Source organism: Solanum pennellii, chromosome 8 (assembly GCF_001406875.1).
Source record: "Solanum pennellii chromosome 8, SPENNV200".
NCBI lineage: Eukaryota > Viridiplantae > Streptophyta > Magnoliopsida > Solanales > Solanaceae > Solanum > Solanum pennellii.
Window position 1 is genome coordinate 54,809,258 of NC_028644.1, and position 19,160 is coordinate 54,828,417.

General features: G+C 32.6%; 2 protein-coding genes across 2 annotated transcripts; both read left to right on the top strand.

The window, feature by feature from the left end:
• Positions 1-14,660: 14,660 nt before the first annotated feature.
• LOC107028266 lies at positions 14,661-16,426 on the top strand. Its single transcript, XM_015229299.2, has 6 exons — positions 14,661-15,087; positions 15,184-15,289; positions 15,389-15,573; positions 15,660-15,754; positions 15,878-16,027; positions 16,117-16,426. The coding sequence occupies exons 1-6, from the start codon at positions 14,721-14,723 to the stop codon at positions 16,252-16,254; spliced, it is 1,041 nt and encodes a 346-aa protein (XP_015084785.2). The 5' UTR covers positions 14,661-14,720; the 3' UTR covers positions 16,255-16,426.
• A 150-nt stretch (positions 16,427-16,576) lies between these two features.
• Positions 16,577-18,603, top strand: LOC107028336. The gene is made up of 4 exons (XM_015229366.2): positions 16,577-17,231; positions 17,347-17,606; positions 17,773-17,955; positions 18,045-18,603. The coding sequence occupies exons 1-4, from the start codon at positions 16,814-16,816 to the stop codon at positions 18,360-18,362; spliced, it is 1,179 nt and encodes a 392-aa protein (XP_015084852.1). The 5' UTR covers positions 16,577-16,813; the 3' UTR covers positions 18,363-18,603.
• Positions 18,604-19,160: the final 557 nt, after the last annotated feature.

The following is a 19,160-nucleotide window of genomic DNA, read 5'->3' on the forward strand; positions in this document are numbered from 1 at the left end:
AGTTTTTTGAATATATATATATATATATATATATATATATATATATATATTACTGTTAGAGTGACGAGAGATTTGCAGACACGATGTTGCCGATGCCTTGAGATATCAAAGAATCCTTTTTATTGCTTTCCCGTGCTCTGGACTTGAGGATTGCATAAACTGAGCTAGTTCAGGATGCATGAATGATAAGCATTGCAACTTACCAAGAATGCGTCGACATAAGGTTGCATCTGTAGGAGGTGAACCATCGTTTGCTTTGGGTGGTAAACTTGAGCACATGGGTGTCGTAATTCCTTTATAATCGGTCATATCCACATCCGAGAGAAGCTCAAGTATGTATCTGACTGTGATAAGACAGTCCCATTTGAAACATGTTTGACTTCGATCCCAAAAATTAGTTGAGTTCACCAAGGTTCTTTAGGGAGAACTTGTCAGCCAGAGAGTTGATTACATGTGCAACAAGGGTTGGGTAATTCACAGTAATGATGATATCATCAACATACACAAGAATATACATTGTGACAGCTTTAGATGTGAAAATAAAATGAGAAGCATCTGATTCAGACTTAACAAACTCATTTTAATCAAGTGAGATTTGAAAGCATCATACCAGGCACGTAGATCTTGTTTTAGGTCATAAATGACCTTTTTGAGACGACATACATGATTGGAAAAATCAGAATTAGCATAGCCTTTTGGTTGCGCCACTAATACTTGCTCATGTAAGTTACCTTGCAAAAAAACATTGTTCACGTTAAGCTGGTGAACATTCCAATTGTTTGAATTGCAATGGAAAGAACAATCTGATGGTGATTGATTTGACAACCAGACTGAAAGTTTCATGAGAGTACAATAGTGGACATTGTGTGAAATCTTTTGCTACTAATCACGCCTTGTACCTATCAATAGAACCATCTCCCTTTAATGTGAAATAAACACTTACAATCAAACAACATTATTTATCGGGTTCCTAGGTACTATTCCCAAGTTTGGTTTCTTATTAAGGCTTCGTATTTCAAATCCATGACATTCTTCTATTCGGTATGCTTAACGGTTTGCTTAAAGGTTTTGTAGAGGACGACTAGAATCGGATAATGGGGGAGAGACATTGTGGGCGACATTATTAAATAGTGAAGGAGATTGAGAAGCGATAGGAATTATACCTGATGAAGCGGAGATTGCTGGTAATTGCCTTTCAGTTATGGACTCTAGAGTATTTCAAAGAGAGGGAACTATTAGAGGGATAGGAACGAGGGCGAAAGAGTTGGAACGAGATCGGAGTCCAAGTTGTATTGAACTTCTAGATGAGTTTCCTTACAGACTTGGGACTCTATGATTTCCCATTTTAACGTGAAAATTTATTTTTCAAGCATGAGAACATTTGAGTAAAAGAAAAGATATCTTCACACAATTAAACATCACGACTAACAAATATTTTTGAGTGCACTAGATCAAAACAGAGGTATGCGTGATGAACAATAGAAACTCCTAAGTAGACACATGATGTAAATTTAGGCTTAAATTTATTTTGTGTATATGATTTCAGTCATGGATAAAAAAGACAATCAAAAAATTTAGTGAAAAGTATTTTGGAGGTTCGCCAAACAAATTTTTATATGGAGAATCATTATTCAGGGTAGGTGTATTATAAGATAAACACCATAGTGACAGGCAAAGGACCATAATTCAGATGGTAGTGAGGCTTCATTGAGAAAAGTTTGAGCTGTTTCGACAATGTGATATGTTGTTGTTCAGCTGGCAACTCGCTAGGGTGTTTAGGATGGGGAAATTAAATATTAAATGTCATTGCATTGTAGGTAGTATTTAAGACCTATGTATTCACCCCCTCCATCAGTATAAAGTGAGACAATTTTGTGTTTAAAAAAACTTTCCACCAAAGAATGAAATTGCGCAAAATTGAAGTGACTTCACTTTGTTTTGAATTGTATACAACGAAGTATATTTAGGGACCGTTTGGCCATAAATTTTGCAAGTAAAACTTGGGAAAAAACTTGGCAAATTTTGTTTGTCCATACACTTTTTTATTATTTGGCAAATTTTTTTGGCAAATTTTTCAAATTCCCAAATACTAGAAAAAACTAGTATTTGGGCCAAATTTCATTATTTGGAAAGTTTTAGAAATTCAATTTTTACCCTTAACTTTTTATTTTACAAAAATAATATATTTATTGACACCAACCAATTCAATTAGCACAATGTTTCCTTCTACATGCATTCTTTTGATTTCATACATTCCTTTGTTACAGTTAGTCTTAATGAACTAGCTACTAAATAAAACATGAATTGCATTTATTTTATTTTGGTAGATAAATATTACGTTGTTGATGCTGGTCTACGGAACACAAGAGGATTTTTAGCTCCATTCAAAGGAATGCGCTATCATTTGCAGGACTACCGAGGAAGTGAAAGAGAGCCTAAGAATGGAAAAGAGCTATTTAACTATAGACATGCTTCTCTGCGCAATGTATTTGAAAGAACTTTTGGTGCGTGGAAAAGTAGATTCAGAATACTAAGACAAAGCATGAACAACTATGAATGTGACATGCAAGTGAAAATAGTAATTGCTTGCGCTGTATTGCATAATTTTTTACGTGAACACCAAAGTAGTGATGGAATATTCAATGAATATGAAAATGATGATATGGTTGTTGATGAAAGTGACGAACTATTGGCTCAGGGTAACAACATCGCTTCATCTTCTCGATCATCTGATTCGGAAATGCAAGCTCATCGAGAAGAGATTGTTCATAAAATGTGGGAAGATTATATTAATGAATAGGTTGAACTCTTCAGATGAGAAAGCATAGGCTCTTCAGTGATTGCAAATAGGCTCTTCAGTGATTGCAATATCTATTTCCTTTTGTTTTCTTCTCTTTTTTTTTCCCGAATTTATATTAGTTGTATTTTCATTATCATGATTTGTACCAAGACCTTTTCACTAGACGAATATTTACTGTAATGATTCTTGTTGATTTGTTGCGGAAGTCGTAAATCTTATTACGTGAGATTTCTATTGTTCTATGTAATACAAATTTATGGTTAGTTTGATAGTTTTAAAAACTTATGGGTATAAATCATATTTCTTAAAAAAATGAAATATGTTTCTCAAATTCTATGGCCAAGCACATGGTAAAATTTCACCCAAATTTTCATCCAAATAATATTTGCCAAAAATATTTGAATATCTATGGCCAAACGCTAGCTTAGTGTAATGATCAATAAAAATGCAGTAATACAATTTTTTATCAATGGATCAAATGGGCGATGGACCCCATAAATCACTAAACAAAGCTTCATGTGGTGTGTTACTATTTAAAGTGAGTCGTTGATATGACAAACAATGAGCTTTATTTAATGAGCAAGAATTACAAAATTGAAACTTTTCTTTAGTGGAAAAAGAAAGTGGAAATTTATTCGGTACTAAGTTTAGAATTTCAGATGAGTATGACCCAAGAAATGGTGCCACATTTGACGGGAGGCTTTTGGTGGAGGTGAAGTTGGCGGAATGTGAAATATGATCGTTCTGGGGCCACTCATAGAGTTCATGTTTAATTTAGACTTGTACCAACTTCTTCGAGTTTTGAGATCCTTCACAAGAAAAGAATGTGAAAAAAATTCGGTTAAACTTAGATTGTCAGTGCAAAACTTAGCAACAGAAATAAGATTTTTTTTATAGCTGGAGTACAAAGAGTATTAAAGATCATGAAATTAGAGTTAGAAGTCTTAATTTGTGTTAAACTAGTGTGAGTAATGGAATAGTTTTACCATCACTCATTACACTTCCTCATTATCACTATATTCTTCAAGATTATATGAATCTGTTGTGACATGACGAGTTGCTCCAAAATCAAGTATCCAATGATTTATAGCTGGATGATGATTCGACACAAAATTGACATTATCTTCAAAGTGGTTATGCGATTTTGAGCAACACACATCAGTCGTGTGACCGATCTTTTGACAAAGTTGACACTTCATCTCTTGCTTGGGTTGCCTCTCATTTTGTTGAGTGTCAGGGTATGCCTTTCGTGGAGCTTGTAGTTCCGAAGATTCATCGGGAAAGCGATGATTACTCTGATGTTGAGGCTGAAAGTTGGTCCTTTGTGCAATTGCAGTCATGATAATGGATGATGATTTGTCAACATTATGATGTTTAAGAAAGAGTTCATGGTCCGCGAGTTTATGGAATATCTCCTCAAAGCTTAGAGATATGTCACGCACTCTTATCGTGACAGTTATTTCAGGTACTCATGACCTTGGCCACTCAAGATCTTGACTTCTAATTCATCATCAGCCACAGGAGAGCCTGCTACTTTGAAAGCATCAACAACAGTTCTGATCTGTTGTAAGTAAGTAGCAACTGTCTTGGAGGCCTTTTTCAAGTTTTGTAATTGATCTCGTTAGCTGAAGATGTGAGTGTGACTCCTATTGGCATAAGTTGTATAAAGAAGATTCCGTGCTATTTTTGTCGAGAAGGCAGTTGCAACAGTGGGAGCAATGATGGGGTCAATTGATGTCATCATTGCCTGTTGAATTTACTGGTCTTGGCAAAATCACATCTCATATTCAGGATTTTAGATGGTACTATAAGTTTTTATGATAGTGGTTGGTGGAGCATATTTAACACCAGTGAGATGCCCAAGGAGCTTGTGTCCATTGAGTAGCATCACTAGTTGCACCTTTCAGGTTGCAGAGTTGATGTTACTTTGTAGTTTGATGTGTAATTGGGCACCTGGATAAATTTATATAGATGAGTGATAGTCGTGTTGAAAATGTAATCAAATAATAAAAGTGTGCTCTCTCTAACAATTTAAGCTTTTAGAAGAGATGATCACTGTCCCACCCCTATTTCGAACCAGCCAAAACAATTCACAACATAATATGGATAACACTCTGATTTTTGGAAAAATATTTTTTATTTTAGAGTCGCCACCTAAATTTTAAGGAAAATATTAGGAAAATAATTTTTTAATATGTAAATGTAAACTTTATTTTGATTTGCGAAACCAGTGAGATTCTGAGTAAGAGTGTTGATTACTCGATGGGAAGATGTTAAGCATCCCTTAGAGCCTATCCGAAGATAGTCCTTAAACTCAGTTTAGGAAAAATGATTAGGAAAACTTGTTTATTTATTTTTGCTTTAAAAAACAATGATAAATTGATTAGTTAGTTTAAGAAAATAGTAAAACAAAAACACAAGGTACGACATATATATGTCTTATAAAAAAGATTTAATAGTTCTATTTCTACTATGTAGTAAAACAAATAAATAAATGTACTTAAATGTATGATAAATTTATAGGTAAATATATATATAGTTGTATCATAATAAACTTATCCTAAAAAGATATAGATGTTGAATTTTGAAAATTAGTCGCCTTGTTAAGACGTGAAATAAAAGTAAAATAGTAGTTGGGTGTAAATATGTAGTAATATGTGATGTGTAATGAAAATATATAGAATGGAGTTTTCAAAATAAATGATACTATATGTTTAAAATATTACAGAGAGTTTGTGATCTTAAATATATTTATTATAAAAATATAGTATATACATGTAAGTTGTTTAAAACATGTGAATGATTATTATGTACAGATAAGCTAACGATAGATTAGATTTAAAAGAATATGTGTAAAGTGTAGAAATTTATAAATTATAAGATAAATAAATAATATTAGTAGTAGATAAAATTAACAGATTATGTAAAGAAAAATATAGAATATATACCTTTATATGTATGACATATATGTACCTTGTATTTTGAAACTGACGTATTTAAAACTTGAAGTAACATGTTAAGAGATTAAAATATTTTAGGCAATATCTTGAAAAAATAGAGATAGTAATAATAGTAATATAATTTCTTCGTAAAGCGGTCGATTTAAAGATTAAAAAATAAGCCTAACTATTGGGACTTGTTTTATAACTAACATTTTTTATGCCCTTTTTTTTGTCATAAACATAGTACCTACTTCGCAAAATATATTTCAAGAGAGTAATTATTCTATCGTAACATATTTTTAAGGGTGATTATTTTACTATCTAAACTAATCTCAAATTTATTTGGACAAGCAGTTAGACATACATGAATATTATTCGGCCCTTTTGAAACTTCATTTTAAAAAATTATTAAACTATAAACCCCTTTCAATTTAAAAGGGTCTGAAAGAATGTTGTATATAAAAAATGCTAATCCCATTTCAATAGATATTTTTTGTATCAATTGTTCTAAAAACATTTCAACTAAATTTATAAGCATATAATATTAGCTCACATAAATAAATTTCAAAAATAAAAGACAAGCAGTATATAAAAACTTAAGAGTAAAGGTCAGACGACATATCAAAACAATATAATTAAGGCAACAAAAGAAAGACTAAAAAACATTAGACTCCTATTTATGAGACTCAAGCATCGCAATAATCCTAATTTGTTGTTGGACAAATATCTTAGACTAATATCGAGTTTCAAAATAGAAACTCCAACTTTCCGGTTGTACATGTAACGTAAAAAGAAGAAAAGAGATAAGAGGATTAGAGTCAACGGGCAAAAACAAGGACTAAATGTAGATATTGAAACACATGAACAGTTCAACAAGAGGATTGGAATCAGCGGGCCAAAACAAAGATAATCGGTAGATATTAAAAGGACATGAACAACTCAATAACATTTTTTAAATAGCATTTCGGAAGACATTCACTCACTTAGCTCTCGATCTAAAAGAATAAAATATACACTTATGAACAAGGATGAAAACCAATAACGTATTGTGATTTTAATTTTAGACAGTGACAATCCAAGAGAAGTGTATTAGTATTATGTGATACAACATGTTATTTGATAAAGAGAATAACTCCTAAGATAGAAATACATTAGTTTGAATAATCACTGAACTAGCATTGTATCCAGTAAGCAGTATCTCTAAATCACTTCAAAGCAAACTAATAGACAGGACAACGACGTTACTTAGTCGAAACATAATGAAATCGAGCTTCAACAAGTGCAAAACTTAAAACATACATAAGCTATAGACATACTATAATCCGAAGCCTGAATTTTAGCAAGAATCAGATCCTATTTTCAAAAAAAAAAAAGAGAATTAAGTTGAGATTAAACAATACAATAAAAGAGCACCCAATTTATTTTGAACTCACAATTGAAGTTATAACAACGTATGAAGATCAAAATACACTCAAAGCAGTAGAAACAGTGCAAGCTACTCGATGAACTAAGTGTCAAAATAGGAATTTCTAAAGAGAATAATTATGACTAAATTTTTACATTTATTTCTTTACGAAAGACGAGTAGCACAATAAGATAAAATAAATCAAGATAGAAAGAAATTTTACCTTGTGTTGAATAACAAACCAGAGCTTAGACATCAAATATTATAACTTTCAACTCCCTCAAACTTGAATTCGAAACAAATCAAAAATAGAGGACGGAAAGATGATAATACGATCTATTTTTAATACCCTGGAATGTTGTCTGATTTCTTCTTTTTTTAAAAAAGTTTGTTGGCTGAACTCTAAATGTTCTTGGTTGATTTCGAATGTCGGTTTTGTCCCGCTTTTGGATGATTTCCGAGATCTTTTATGGATTTTTTTTTTTGTAGTTGTTCTTGGTTCCTTCACTCTTTTCTCCGAATCAATTTCAATGAGAACCAAAAGGCTTTTTATAGCCAATTTTGGGATAGTTACACTCTAAAACCCATTAGATTAAGACATAATCAACCAAAATCCAACGGTTCTTTGCATCACTCACCTTTTCAGGCTAGCACCGACGCTTTTAGACCTGCGACCTGCTTTGGGCTAGAAAAATAGTTGGAAAAGATGATAAAATTGATAGGAAATGAGAGATGTGATTGATGGACGGCGGATGGGGGGAAGAGGTGATGTTGAAGAACATCGAATATTATTGTTTTCCGACAGTCCATGTCCGTTTCTTTGACAACGGGTGATGGACGATTGATAAGAGAGGACGAAGGAACACGGGGAAGGTGAGCACGCAATATGCAGACACCTGGGGAAGGAGAAGAAAGAGTAAGGCGTGTCCCCTTTTTCTGGAAGAAGAAAAAGGGGAAGAAGCGTGTTTCTGGGAAAAAGAGAAGTCTGCAACGGCTGATGTGTTGTACTATTTTGGAAAAAAATGAAAAAGTCTTATTTGATTTTGATCGTCTGATAATTTAATCGGACGGTTAAGATAAATGAGGAATTAATCTAAAGAAGCACAATTCATGTGCTCGCCTACGTGGCATACATGGATTGATCGGTTAAAGGAGACATGGATTATCAAGATTGCTCAAATTAAAATCATTAAAATTATAGCATCTTCTTTATAAAATAGTCATAATTTATTAAATTAAAATAATTATTTTACAAGAGCAGCTTATTTGATAAAATTAGTCACTCTTAAAATTATATTTAATATAAATTAGTAACTCGTTAGTTAAATAAGCTTTCTAAATTTAAACAAATGTACGAAAAATATCTATTATGACAAAAGAAATTATATTTAAACAAAAATAGATTCATTTTTTAAGAATGACATTTATTTTTTAAAAAATGAGAAAGTAAGTAGTAATATATATAACATATTTAATTTTTTTAATAAGAAATAACATTTACGAGATGAATTTATCAAGTAAAAATAAATAATTTAAAATCTTTTTGTATTCTTATAAAATCTCATAACATAGTAATAATAATTATTATTATTATTATTATGTGGAGAGCCAAGATTGGGTGTCAACATTCACACACTTTAACATGGTATCAGAGCCAGGTTTAGGTCCTGAGATCGAATCTCACCCCACCTAAATCAAAAAAGGATTTTCACGTGCTTGACCCATTAAAAATAACCAGGCCCACACGTGAGGGAACGTGTTGTGAATATAATTAAATAATAAAAATGTGCTCTCTCTAACAATTTAAACTTATAGATGAGATGGTTAGCGGTGGTAGCAAGTACAACCCGCAAAGCTGAGGTTACCTTGCAGTTTGATGGGTAATTGGGTAGCTGGATTAAACTGTACCACATGAGGGTAGTCGGAACTGTAGCAGCAGTGTCACTGGTGGTAGCAGGTACACTCATGTTTTGGACGTGAAGAGATAGACCAAAAAAATTGGATCATACTCGTGAGTGTTAAAAATATAATTAAATAATAAAAGTCTATTCTCTCAAAAAACTTTAACTTTTAGATGAGATGGTTACACAACATGGTATCAGAGTAGGCAAAGATTCTGAGACGAATCTCACTGCCACCCAAATCAAAATGAATTTCCACATGCTTGACTCATGAAAAAAATCAGATCCGCATGTAAGGGGACGTGTTGAAAATATAATCAAATAATAAAAGTGTGTTCTCTCTCTAACAGCTTAAGTTTAGATGAGATGGTCACACACTTTAACGTTGGGAGTGTTAGAGAGTCTCTGGAACCATAAAGAAATTGAGAATCAAAGCAAACTTGAATGATCTTATTCAATCATAACATCAACTTAAATACTAGTAAGACGTAACTAACTTGGCTAATTCTAAGGAACTACTCCAACAACTTAATATGTAACTAACTTGACTAAATCTAAGGATCTACTTTAACAACTTAATCTAATCTTGTGGAAAAGATTGAATCAGATGATTTGAAAATATACTCTAACAATCAGGTAAGTATTGATAACTCACTATTATGACTAATGTGTGAGTATCTCAACAACCTATCCCATGTCCATCGGTAAACTTACTTTCTTCTTCTTCTTCTCCCTCTTTAATTTATTCCTTCATTCTCTCAATAAATGTTTGCATATTCAAATCAACATTTTATATTTAGGTTTGTTTCTATTGTTTTATTATTCTCATGTATCTAGATTTTGTGTTTGAGTTAAAATTCATAATGTTCTTAAGTTCAATTTTAAAAAAGTTTACAAATTAGATTTCATATTTTAAATTTTTGTGTTTCTCAAACACTTTAATGATTGATCATTCTTAAAATCGGATAATTTTTGTTAAATGTACTACACATTGATAATATTACACTAAATCAGACAACTTTTATTTGTTTATTTCTACTCATGAATTTTTCATTTCAGGGATTCAATCTTCATCATCACATTCAAGCCGAGAATAGATTTAAGTATAGGAACGATTCAATCAAGATGAAAGAATTACATTGAGTTTTAATTAACAGAACAAATACACGATAGATATGCAATAATGTTGGATACAAACATGTGTACATGTATCCAGTTAACAGTTCATGTATCTAACTTATGATTATATGTATCTAAAAATATCAGATGCTAAGAAGAGAAGAATTTGAGGACCTTGAGGAGGAACTCCCTCATTCGCAATTTCCTCTTTCACTCTCCTTGCGGGTCTTCCTCTTGTATTCATATCCTATAAACACAAGAGAAGGATTAGGAAGAGAAACTATAGAACTCAACTCTAAGGCACGACTTCAACAATACGAAAGAAATGTAACTTCTAACGTCCTATAGTCTCTCGCCCATAGATGTATCACGACTCACACTGATAAACAAGACTCTACTAGACGTGGCTTATGAGACTTTGAATCTAAAGACTATTTTCAAAACCTTATGTTCTGGTACCAAGTTTTTCACGACCGGGAATCACCCCAAGTCGTAACACGGCGTACTCGACCTCGAAGAGGTCTTATATAAGCCCTAGCATTTATTCATCACATAGGCATAAAAATAGTGCAACAATAAAAATTTTCTCAAACAAGTCAACAATCGAAAACTCATTCATTAAAATGATGGAACACTAAGTCTCAACATAGCCAATGTAGACATATCTCAACATCATAGGGACACAACCCTTTACAATCGAAATAAAACTATTAGAAGTCTATTACAAGAATTTAAAGAAACTCCTAAGGTAAGTGTGCTCTAATCTTTGAGGACATACCAAAGCTTGGAGATAGACAATTACGTCATTTTGGTAAATTTCATGAAATACAATATAAGAGACATGATATTCAATCATAGTTAATACATATGAACCATTACCTTCTTCTTACCTTAACTCTTCACCCCAAGTGACTCTCAAGTAACACTTAGTGCAATGTATGGATAATGTCCCGTACCACCATTCATGGTTTTTTTATATTAAATTAATGGGTTCGTTAAAGTCTAGATAAATTTCTCATTTTGGTAGATTGTTTTGTCATGAATTAGAATGTGATTATTGTGATAGATTGAATTCATATGAAATGTTGTTGAAATTAACGATGTGAAATTTGATAAAGTAAATAAATTTAAGCAAAATTAACATGTTAGATAAAACGAAAAAAAGTTTGCCCTTAATTTTCACGCACCGAGTTTATCCCTTAGGCGTGACCGACACTTGAAAATCGTTGTTGGTCCCAAACAAACCCTTGACTTGGCTGACTACTTAGCGGAAGACTACATACATACATATGAAAATTGTAATGAGGAGCATTCAAAAACATTTAGCTGATTCTCATAGATAATGAATTTGTTTTGAAACATCTGAAAGAAAAATACTGAAAGACTCTTTAACTTTATTCATGAAGTCTCTACTAGACTGCGGATAGGTATCGGGATAAGATCCACGATTATCTCAAAAGTTCTATCTAACTATTATAATTACTGATAAACATAATGAATGGAGTCCTCCGAAAGTAAGGAGGTCTCACCGAAGGCTGACAAGGTAGTGATCTCAACAGAGTGCATGTGTCTGCATCATAAATGATGCATCATGAAAAGACATTCGTATATGAAATGCACGGTATGTAATAAAGCTTAATGAAACAGTATTTGAACCGAAAGAATACTGAAAATAACTTGATTGAAAGTAAAACATGCAATGTAATATAACAAGTAAAGTTTTACATCTGAATAAGATAATGCATATCAATTTCTAAAATAGTACTTACTTTCTTGGAAAGTTTTTCTAACCGACAACCATCATCATGAGCCTCATGATAATACAACTATCTACACTGGCAACGCAGGTTATGGGATTTGAGTTATCTATACTTATTCTTAAATCGGTGCTCAATACTATTTCCAAAACATGCAATAATTCTCATATTAATATTTTTGTGGACTTAACACTCAAAAAGGCCTCTTTGAAAAAAATGGTATTTACTTATCTAACAAAAACTTCTTCTAAAACTATTTATGATCTTCTTGAATTAACAATCTTTTCTCAATATAAAGTAGTAAATTTGTAACCATTAATATTCAACCTAAAAACTTTCTCAACTGATAACTAAAAATATTTGAATTTACTCGGTGGTCAGAGGTCAATGCATAAAATTAGCTTCAGCAATCTGTAACTAAATAGAGTTGATGTGATAAAATAAGCACGAACAACAATTTAAGAATCAAAATACATGAAGTGGTATAATATCAATGATAAGAATTAGAATTCAATAACAAGAAATAAAAGTCAATTCAAAGTTCATGAAAACTTGGGTAAAATTTTTAGATTTAACTTGTATTGGTTGAATTTTAGATATAGAGTATGAGGACGAACTTATTCTATCACTATGAGTAGCCTTACATACCTTAGTGGTGAATCTTAAAGAAAAATCTTGGAAGATGAACCCTACCCTTAGTGTTTCTTGAAGTTCTTGAGCATAGAAATTTAGGAGTGTATGAGAGGATTTAATTATCAAAAAACTAATCTCATAAACGTTTAGGGTCATTTAGATAACTTTCTAAAAGTTTTAGGACAAAAATATCCTTAAAAATTAAATAAAAAAGAGTTGGACGTCGAAATTTTATTTCAGCAGACAGTAAATTCTGTTATCACTCTGTATCGCAAAGTTTCTGTCAAGTTAGAACGTCTCTAGTATATCAATTATGACTTTCTTACTCAAACTTAGTTTGATGTAAAATCATAATATATATTTTAAATACCTTAACTACAAACTTTATGTAACATAAAAATGTTCAAATTTGCACTTGTGGTTACAAATTTGGTTTAACTATGACCCCCTCTATTAATTACGAAAAAAGGCCTAAAATATCCCTCGAAGTATTGAAAATGGTACAAAATTACCCTCTATCCACCTATTGACTCCAAAATACCCTTTCCACCCACTTATTGGCTCCAAAATGCCCTTGTTATCCACCTTTGGATTCAAAATTGACCACTTATTTAACGGTTTTAAAATTAAACTGTTTAAATATTTTTTTAATACGTGGAGCTCAACTATTTGTTATAATTTAACTTATTAGTATAATTTATAAATCAATCAATTACCCACCCATTACTAATTAAACCCCACCTTATTAATAAACCTGTCACATTACTAATGCAATAACAGAAACACTACTGCAAATGAGTGTTTTATCATATATTCAAGTGTCTAAATAAAAATTAGCGATAAACTTAAAAGTCTGACTATGTTCATTTTAATTAATTTTTCGTCTCAATTATGTGATGTTACTTCATAGATAATTTTTTTAAAAATTAATATGTTAAAGGTTTTAAAACAAATCATAAATATTTATAAAATTGTATAAAAAAAAAGTGCATTAATTAATTTGGGATGTACTACTTCTTTACATTTAATCATAAATTTCGAATTCAAGTTTAAAAGAGAATCATATTGAAACTGTCTTCCTAAATAAGCGCCTCAGCTAAATTTGATTGGGGTTTTGATTCGAACTCGAATAATTTTGGGTTATTTTCAGGATCTATAATTTTATCATGTTTTAGTAGTGTTTATGACAATTTTGATATTATAATTGGTTTATTAATTGGGTGGATTTAGTTAGTAATGAGTGGATAGTAGGTTGGTTTATAAATTATACTAATAAATTAAATTATAACCAATAGTTGAGTGCCAAGTATTTTTAAAAATTTTAAACAGTTTAATTTTAAAATAGTTAAATCAGTGGTCAATTTTGAACCCAATGGTGGATGACAAGGGCATTTTTGGAGGCAATAGGTGGATGAGAAGAACATTTTGGAGGCAATAGGTGAAAAAAGAGTATTTTATACCATTTTCAATACTTCAAAGATATTTTAGACCCTTTTCTGCAATTAATTATTGAAGGCAATTTCGAGCTAATATTATTATTGAACATGAATGAATCAAATTTCCAATATAAAGTACTTAATTTTTCTTGTAAATTAGGATAAATCTGAATACTAATATGTCATCTTTACTAGGATGACTGTTCTTTCTCCCTAATAAAATAGATGAACTAATCCTCTTCTTCAATACTCTTCATCATGTAAGTGTACGTAATTATAATTTTTAAATCTACATAATTGATTCGATTCTATTTCCTTCCGATTTTTGCCTATAATCATGACCTAATTAAATTATTTGGTTTTTAATTTTTTTTTAAAAAACAATTAAAAAAATCGAAAAGTTATATGGGTTTTGTCTCTTAATAATTTTACGCGGCATTTTGGAGAATTTGCAAATTGTAACAAAAAAAGAAGACTTAATTATTTTTGAAAGTTGAAACCGAAGAAAAAGAGATATAAACGATGTCGTTTAGAACAAATTGTCCGTGGTGCATCGCAACACTAGAAATTCAAAGTGAAGAATGCAACGGTTATTAACTTCCACTTCCCTCCCGCCCCATTCTACTTATAAATATATTCAAATATGTTGCCTTCCTCTCTATTTTCTCTTCTCTTTCAACCCATCTGTGGCGCCGCTTGGTCTAGGCCAAGCGTCGTCGCATAAATAATGGACAATTTTGATACATCCATTGTGCCATATCATGATCCTTTCGATGATAATATTCTTACCGGACTCAATTTTTCACTCTTTGATGATGAGAACCCAACCATTGATGGTGACATCAACTACCAAGTAGCCATTAATTTAAACCCAACCATTGTCGGTGTCGATAACAACAACCACCAAGGACCACCCAGTAATGAAAATACAACAAATTTGAATTCTAGTTTAAGTTTCCTTGACTATGATCCATATTTGCTTGAAATTTCATACGATAGTGGAGATGGATTTGTTGGGGGAAGTACCAATCCAGAGGGTGAAGTTCCGGGGAACAATAATTCCCAAATTCTAAGAGAAATAATTCATGACAATGGTGACTGTTTGTTTTAAATTTCTATTTGGTTTGGGGGCGCTGTACAAGTGAAATAATTTTAATTGGTTTGGTTAATTACTTTTATTATTATCATAGGTATGATCTTATCTAAGATTGGAATATTTGGAACAATAGGAAGGATCAGTCATGCAATTGTTGAGAAATCCACAATGGATGATCATATGTCATCAGATACAATTGAGTATGGAGTATTCTTCTCTTTGTTCGAGTTTATACTACTTTTTTCACTTGTTTGGCAATGATATTAAACTCTAGTTTTTATTTTTTCTGATTGAAACAGTTTTAGCAATGACAGTATAAGCAAAGTGAAGGAATTTTTAGTTCAATATTTCGAGGGTTGTAAGAAGGATGGTTACATAGTGCTCGAAGATACGCTCTCTGAATTCTACCAAACTTTAAGTGTTAATTCTGGTGTCCGTACTAATGACATTAATAAACTACTTCAGTTATCTACAACAAATTTGCGTAAGTAACATCTTTGCTTAGTCCTGTCATCTGAATAAAGGATACAACATTTTTTCTTTACTACTTTCATCTGTATCACCGAGCAGATCATAATGTTCAAACGGAACAGCAAGGAATGGCAAATGAAAATGAGGGCACTAGCAGTGGTGTGAATCGTGGAAAGATCTCTCTTTCAGAACAGGTTTAATTTGTTGTTTGCTGCACGCGGAGAGCTTATTACTATGATACTAAAAAAGGACTTGATTGCTCATTATCTTTGGTAGAGATTTTGCATTCTGATCACTCTTCTTTTTTGATAGAGCAGAGGAGAAGAACCAAAATGATGAACGTGAAAGACTTTGAAGACTATCTTCATCTTTCCATTCAGGAAGCAGGTATCAAATTGAACTTATGTCCTACTGTGATGAAAAGGGTTTGCCGAAGGGATGGCTTGCGCAGATGGCCCTCCAGAAAGGTTTCTTTCTTGTCTCCCGCCCCTCATTTCTACATTGCCTTGATCATTGAGGTCACGGAATTTTCACATTGCCTTGGAAATGATTGCAGATTAATAGCATTAAGAGGAAGATATCGAAGCGACAAGAGAGTTTAAACTCTATTCATGCTGGAGAAAGGAAGAGTGCAAAAGCTGACATTATGAAGCTGGAAAAGGAACTTGCAGCCATTTACAATGACCTCACATAGGTTTTCGTACAAGTAACTAGTAATTTTCAATCATTTTTTCTGTACAGATTTAGCTTAGTACATATATTTATAGTTGAAGGCAGATTTAAATGTACAAAATGAGTTATATTGTGTATGTACAAAGCTTAAGAGTTTGAAATATTTTTTCTGTAATAAAGTTTGTTTTGTAGCATAAGCTAGGATTTCCAAGTGTCTTAAAGTTAATACAGCTTCGTTTCCATGTGTTATTTTTGTTTTTACTCATGCCAACATCCTAGTAGTTAAAGGACAAAAGTTGAGCTTGTTTTATTCTCAGAATATACCATGTTCTGGAGCAACTTCCATTCTAGTTCAGCTTGTTGTTTTTCACTTTGTTGCCTTTTTGCTCACAAGAATCCATAGAGCCGGCCTGTTTTATAAATGATGACCCTTCGGATACATCAAACCAGAGAATATTTCTCTAAGCAAAATATTGAAGACCATAGTACCTTTCTGACGTTCACACCTAGAAATCTACTTCACTTTGAGATGTCCGTGCTCGAGTTCATTAACAAAGAGGGTTCATCAGTGCTTGATATATATGAAGCTATTGCGGCTACTCAAGAAATACTATTGTTCCATCTTCAAGAAAAAGATGGCGAGTGTTGAGAAAGTTGTTGGTGTGAAGAAAGTGAGGCAAAAAGATCCAGATGGATGGGATGTGAGCATGCCACTACCAGGGGACATCATAGAAGGCGTTGCTGAGTTAGCGTCGGATGATGACTCCTTTATTCAGGCCAAAGCATGGTCAGAGTTAACCTTATTTCTCGGTAAAATTGCTGGACATTTCATTTGGTTCAAGGTTAGAAGGGGAGAGAGTACACTTAAACTTAAAGGATATGTCTTAATCGAACGACGATCAAATCTCCAGAAAAGGTTTGTTGTTAGAGCAGCATCTGATGAGAGACATCTTGCTGTTATAGCAGAATTAACTTTGGGACGTTGCACTGAACTCCAGGGTATGATTCTTCTTTTCCGCTAGCTATTACATAGCATTAAACACCTTCATACTGTATTCTTGCAGCAGTACACCAGAAACTTCATTGTGTATGAACTGTTTGTTTGATTTTGCAGAAATGAGCAGAAGAATGGTTAATTCAGGATCACGTGGTTATAACCAAATGGGATTACAATATGACTGGAAGATGAAGGTGGGAACTCATCTACCAGATTCTCATTCTACAGTTGTTAGCTCCATAGTTTTTATGCCACTGACAAGGGAGTATAGAGTAGAAGCCACATTAGTTCGTACCATGGCCTGGTTTTCAGCAGCAGTATCTTCAGGAATCCCTCTTGTATTCGTTAACATTCAAACCGAGCAAATCAACAATTTGGTATTCCTCTCTTCCTTTTCTGGTTGAGTTTAACTTCTATACACTGACAGTTTAAGATAATTCTTTACAACATTAGGTCACCGCGAATATGAAAATTCTTTAACTAACAATGTATATAACTAAATGAATAATCTTTTCGTTCTTTTTCATGCATTTTTGTGTTTAGGAGAGGAGAAACACAAGTGGGAAAGATGTTTGTAGTAGGCAACTAGATGGCTATGTTGGTTATCATCAATCCGCACAAGGTGTAAGGCTATGGTATCTACCAGGAATTGAAGAGATTCCACTTGAATTAACACCTGAACCAGGAGAATCCAGATTTGGAATAGACATTAAACGAACAGATGAAGTAATAGTCATCACCTTTTCTTTTCCGAAAACAGCAAATTGAGTAATGTAACTATGAAGTGATGGTTTTCTTAACATGTTCATTGTCAGGGATTTGTCAGTATTTATTCAGTAGCAAAGGGGACAGCAGCAGAACGAGCCGGTTTAGTGCATTTATTTGAGGAGGCAAACAAAAGCAAGCATCATGTTGTGATTTCAAGGCTAGAAGGAAAGAGTGTTTTGCCATCAACAGTTAGCTCAGAAGGTCTAATATATTGCTGCGATCATGCTGATATTAAGGACACACTCAATTTAGCAATGGAAAGAAGTGAAAGTATTAGACTGCATATCATGTCTTGGCCTAATCAGATAACTCAAAATACCACAGGATTGTTTGGCGCTGCTGCGGCTCTTATGCCTCCAAATTGACTTTCCAACACGTACACTCCGCTATATGAATACTCTTTACTTTACATCTCATCTCAGTCAGCACTTCAACACCATGTATAGCAATAACGTCAATTTTGTCTACTGATGGAATGGACATGAAAGAGTGCATATCTTGGTCTAAGATCAGATAACTCACATGATCTATTGGCACTCTTATACCTACTGATTGTGTTTGATACATAAGGCTCAACAACATAAATAATATTGTCTGTTTGTTTGATATTTGATGGAAATATTTAACTTGTCCACTAAAATATTATATCCCATCAAGAACTTATGAATTAAAATGTTAGAAGTAACATCAGAATTATGTCTGGCAGGTTATTGTATCCCATAAATTGAAGTTCGTAGGTGCACGTACACCCCCTCTATATAGTGTGGATCGGCCCCTGATTACAAGTCCCAACCCTCACCACCCACCCAAACATTAGTGGGCCTTTAATCTTATTATTGTAACAGCCAGAGCTAAGGAATAACTAAGCAAATTTGAATTAGAATCATGCATGGTGATGTTAATATTACTTCTCCATCATCGAAAATTGATTAGGGCAACCTTGTAACCTAAATAGTTAAATAAACTGCGCTATATATGTTTTTGTTTTATACACATTAATTAATTTTTCATCAATATTGCATTTCAACCGAGCAGGCAAACGATTAAATTTTTTACTTTTGATAAAACAGGACAATGGGAGTTCCTCAAAATTTACTATATCATATATTACTAAAAGCATGAACAAAAAAAGGTTAAAAGTTGAATTACAGTTTATCCCTTCT